Genomic DNA, 5000 nt, shown 5'->3' on the forward strand with positions numbered 1-5000 from the left:
CAGAGTTCTATCAACCAAGGATTTCAGGGATGAATGCATGATTGCTTCTGCTTGGAATTGTAAAGATAGTTTCCTCCATTCCAAAACAACGCAAAGGTGTGATGGTCGCTGTGCAGCCGTTACTTTTACCTCTTCAAGTTTTCCTGCTCCTTGTAGTAAAGTATCAGAAGCACGTAGCGCCAGTGATGTCAGTTCTTTAACTGTTTTCTCACTGTCGTGGCTCTTGCAAGAATTCACATGTTGTATAAATTTGAGCAGGTCACTTGCATGTCCCAGTGCACTGACATACTGTGACTTGCCTATTAGCTGGACAATGATAAGGTAGATTGTTTTGGCAAGTTGGTCCAAAGAAGATATAAACCTGAAATAATACCCATCCTGCACAGCTAATGTGTTGTTTAGCAAGGATCCCACTAAAACAAGAAGGTAGGAAAAATTAATAGTCTTTTTAAGACTGTCAAGATGGAAAATTTGAAATGTCAAAACTGGCTTTAATGCAATTTTCTTCCCTTATCTCAAAAGGTTCCTGTCCAACGCACCTAGTTTTAACGAGGCAGTGATTTCATCCAGATTATCAGCCTTTGCCTTCACTTTTTTCAAGGTCTCGACAGCACATCGTAAAAATTTGGTACAAAATAAAGTGTATTTGGAGATAGTTTCCTCTGAAGTTTTGTTTCCCTTCACTCCATTTTTGTTTTTCACGGGAAACTGTAGTGGCGCTAGATAATTCTACAGGCAGAAAAAGAGCAGGATAAAATTAGACTTTTTGATACACGAGCAAAAAAATTAATGCTAATCTTATACCTTAGTGTCTTCATAAAGACCATCTATTTCTCCGTTCAGAAGTGACTTGAGGATTCTCTCCCCTTCCATGTTTCCCAAAAGGCCCTTTCCATCACTATCTTACATGCAGCATTTTGTTTACAGTGAGGATTTGAAATTTTTTTATGGAAATTGACTTTGAGCGAGTCAAAAAATGGCGCCTTCTTCAAATTACAATGTTCGACCCAGGGAAGCGCGTAAAAATAATGCCAACCATGTGAGCTAGTTACAAGGTCCCCAGCTCCTCCTCCTCCTCTTCTCCAGGTTAACGATTATCATTAATTCCTAATTTGCCAAGCTTTGAATTTACTATCATCGTTAATTTAGGACTTGTGGTAGCAGAGAAAATAAGGAAAATAAAAATCACATCCGTGGACTGGATTTGAACCTGGGAGTTTCAACTCTACACACTGTAAGTAGCGCTTCTTTTCACCTCACTACTGAAGATAAGACACCGCACTTTCAAAAAACAATGTTTTTAAAGTCTCCCATAGAATATCATCGCTGAAGAGTAATTAGGCCTAAGCTAAATTAATTAGGCGTAAGCTTTGATTTTAAAATGTTTAGCTTTGTCATGAAGTTTGGTAATATAAACTACCTTTTGTAGTGTTTAATATTGTTGCCGAGTGATAATTAACAATTGGACTCGTAGTCCGCAAGGGCTACGGGCCAAAATAGCCCATGAGGCGATGCCAAATGGACTGTTGACCCGTGGCCCTTGAGGGCAATAATAAAGTTAGCAAATGCAAGTTGAAGGAATATTTATTTGGGAATAAAACAAAAGAAAGCGTCACGCCTTTCACGCCAATTAAAATGTAGGATTTGCATTAGTCCAATAGTTGGGTGATACTAATTCAGCATTATCAAATAGTGTCTAAGATATTGTCCCTGAGCAGCTTTCGGTGTGGTAGTCAAGTGGTTAGGTGACAGGTCAATCATTATTCCCAGGTTCGAGTTCTAAGTCCATGCACGCGTTTCTGGGTATGCCAATGAAAACTCAGTGTTTCCACTCCTACAAATACCTCGCCCGGTTTATATAGCATTTACAGCATTCTGGTTTATCCACTTGTCATCAGCGTTCCCAAGAGAAGACCCCTAGGCGAATGTGGAGGATACGGGAACTTCATGGCAGAGGGTGTAAATTGCAAGTTAGGGTTGCAGGTCATCACTGAAACAACCCAAACCTTCACAAAAATGCTAACCTTAGGCTTAAAAAATTATTTAAAGCATCGTGTTTAGGCCTAATGTTAGCATTAGTGAAGGTTTGGTTTGTTTCAGCTGTGGTGAAACAATGATCTGCAACCTGCAGTTTGCACCCTCCAACTTCATTGGGACTTCAGGCGAAACAAATTTCAACTCTTGAAGTGGGGGAGGGGGGGGGGGGGGGGAATTGTTGGTTCTTATATTTATGACTCCCTGACCCTGAGAAATTTGGGGACATCAACATCGTTCATTTTTTGTCCTTCAATCCGATCATCCGTCAAATACTGTTCGTCCGTATTTGCGGGCATAAGCATGTTTGAAATTCCCCTCTGTAAAACGTTTTGTTTGTTGAGGTCCATAGGTCTTTTATTAGTGATACAAAACCCTCCCCTCCAGGGTCTTCTCGGCTATCAATACGGAATCAACCACCAGAATGGGTAGTATCCCTTTTTGAAGTGTTCTTTTGACAAGCACTGTGATCGGCCAAAGCGAAGCAGTGTAGACCTCTTTCAGAATGGCGGCCAAACAAAACACTCTTCTGTTTTAATGCCAATAAGCTTTTCTAGTCTGGCTCCGACGAGCAAATTTTACAAGAATATTTGACGAACGTTAATACATATGAAAGCCATGATATATACTTTGAACTGCGGAAAAATGAATCAAGTTAAGATGGGGATCATCGTAATTATTAATTAACGTAACTTGAGCAGTAAAGAAAGGAAAGCCTGAAAAATTCAGGCTTGAACGGGTTCGGATCGAGTCGTCATTTTTCTTCCATTTGAAAAATGACCGGACTACCGTTCATTTATATTAGTAATTTCGAAACCTTGACCAGCTACCAGTCATGCAGACACACCTTAATAAAGAAAAAGGTTTGAGCACTATTGGTTCTGTTTTACGCAAAGGAAGAAGAACAGAGAAGTCAAGTAGTCATAAACAGGCAGAGCCACAGGCGAGTGCTTCTTACCGCATCACTTGGACCTGATGGACTTAAATTAATCCTTTCATTTCCCAAGATCGAATCGTTCATCCTCCTACTTAATACAATAGGTTTCTTTGTTGGGTAGTCATGGTAAATTTGGTGTCATATCAAGATCACACCTTTTAAGTTGATAATTATCTTCATTCTCAGTACGTGTTTGACTGACATTTCATTGAAATTGTGAGGAGAATTTACACGTTGATGACTCATGGGAACTCGTTTCCTTGCAACAAAGCTGGGGATTTTAGGACACCAATCTTTTATGCCCAAATATGGACAAAAATAAGATCGAAGCTGCACGCGCGGGAAAATGCACGAGTTCCTCTGGTTATGATAAACAGATGCATTTACCGTGATCTACAACGCTAACACTTCTCTTTTTGTTGAAAATATGTGTCAAATTCTTAGACTAAATGGGACACTTCGTGTTTGGTATCAAAGTTGGACGTGCATATTATTACTTAATTACGTATTTCTGGACGAAAGCCCTTCCGCTGCCTAACCTTTCAGCATTACGTTTTACGGGTATTTCAAGCGAAATTTACTAGGAGTAGAGAATTGACGTGGAACTCCAGGACTCGCCCCTTGCTTAAAAACAAATGAACTCGACTCGTCGACGCAACTTTGCAAAATAATGTACGTACTATTCAAACGACAGAGCTCAACGAGGCGAACAATACACGCTTGTAAGATTTCTTTCTCTTGTCTGAGACTCATGGTCAAAACACAATGCTGTCTTTATTTTGGAACTTTTGCCAACTACAATTTGTCAGTAAAAAGAGGAAACACGAGGGCCTTGTACCATATACCTTGTTACATTCTCCTTCCATTTAATTTATTTTTTTGACAACCCTTTTAGACTCCCATATTGAAAAAAGCAACTCTAACGACGTTTAAGGGGCTAAGTGTTATGACTAAAGGACACTGTACACAAGCGTGCTTTCTAAGAGTTTGTTCCCAAGTCAAAGAGCGCTTTCCTTTTGTCAGAACTGGCCAGCCAGACCCGTCAGTTTGCAAAGAAAATGCAAAAATTTGAAGGAACACTTGCACGATAATCCCTCGCATTGTTCCGGAGGAGTATATATCGTCCTCCAAGCGTGTTATATTGAAGGCGTAGTAGAGTTATTCCTTCCAAATACCCGGTCTGGCCGGTCAGTTCTGTCAAATGGAAAGCACCCTAAGTACTTCTATTTAACATGATCACAACATAACCAACGTGGCCATATGACAGCAACCAATGACAACCAATCATAACAAGGCACTAACCTATGTCACTAACCTATAGATAAATGGACTTTTCAGGAAAATCTTTTGTTATAATTCATGAGTTTTTGAACAGTGAACTTAAAATGCCAATAGTGTTGATCATGTAATTTTTACCCCCCCAGGCATGCATGTACCTACCAATGGTGCAGTGCGTCGTATTCGCCACGTGCTGGAAATAGTGGTTTCGTGATTAACTGTTGTGTTTACGGTTGTTTAGCCGAGTGTCTCGTCTTTTTCTCGACTCTTAAACGAAGCCAATTAACATGGTGGCAGCGGTGGGATTCTGTTGATGAAATGGCGACTGCACAAACCGAACAATTCAGGCTTTCTCCGCAACTGGATGTGAACTCGGGGAATAGGTCGGAAAATTTCAGACGATGGAAACGGCAAGTGGAAATTTACTTAGAAGCTTCTGGGGCCTGGGAAAAAGATGGTAAAGTACCAACTGCCATTATCTTGAACTGTGCAGGGCCTCATGTTCTCGAAGTTTATGATAATTTTGTCTGGGCCGACGCTCGTGATAAAAACAAGCCCGCGGATAAAGTCTTAGAAGCAGTAAGCTGTAATCCACTTGACAATGAGGTCATCGAATCTCACAGATTCTGGAACATTCCATATCAAGAACAGGGGTGTAGCCAGGATTTTTCAAAAGGGGGGGAGGGGGTCACACTGTATCAAACATAGGGTACTCACCATATTGTGGCGTTTTCGCCACCTGAATATTGTA

The 5000-nt window shown here is 40.5% G+C and overlaps 1 protein-coding gene and 1 long non-coding RNA gene across 2 annotated transcripts in view; one reads left to right on the forward strand and one right to left on the reverse strand.

The window, feature by feature from the left end:
* LOC137968083 (separin-like) overlaps window positions 1-1009 on the reverse strand; it is a 41872-nt gene extending 40863 nt beyond the window's left edge. The window contains exons 1-3 of the mRNA XM_068814706.1: window positions 805-1009; window positions 540-729; window positions 1-413 (exon numbers count right to left, since the gene is read on the reverse strand). The exon at window positions 1-413 is cut by the window's left edge and continues 794 nt beyond it. Coding sequence (XP_068670807.1) covers window positions 1-413; window positions 540-729; window positions 805-873 — 672 coding nt within the window. The 5' untranslated portion in view covers window positions 874-1009. The remainder of the gene's footprint in view (window positions 414-539; window positions 730-804) is intronic.
* LOC137968089 (uncharacterized) overlaps window positions 1-5000 on the forward strand; it is a 10528-nt gene that overhangs the window by 3718 nt on the left and 1810 nt on the right. The window contains exons 2-3 of the long non-coding RNA XR_011116622.1: window positions 1150-1234; window positions 4396-5000. The exon at window positions 4396-5000 is cut by the window's right edge and continues 1810 nt beyond it. This is a non-coding gene — a long non-coding RNA (uncharacterized lncRNA). The remainder of the gene's footprint in view (window positions 1-1149; window positions 1235-4395) is intronic.

This window comes from Montipora foliosa, chromosome 8 (assembly GCF_036669935.1).
Source record: "Montipora foliosa isolate CH-2021 chromosome 8, ASM3666993v2, whole genome shotgun sequence".
Lineage (NCBI taxonomy): Eukaryota > Metazoa > Cnidaria > Anthozoa > Scleractinia > Acroporidae > Montipora > Montipora foliosa.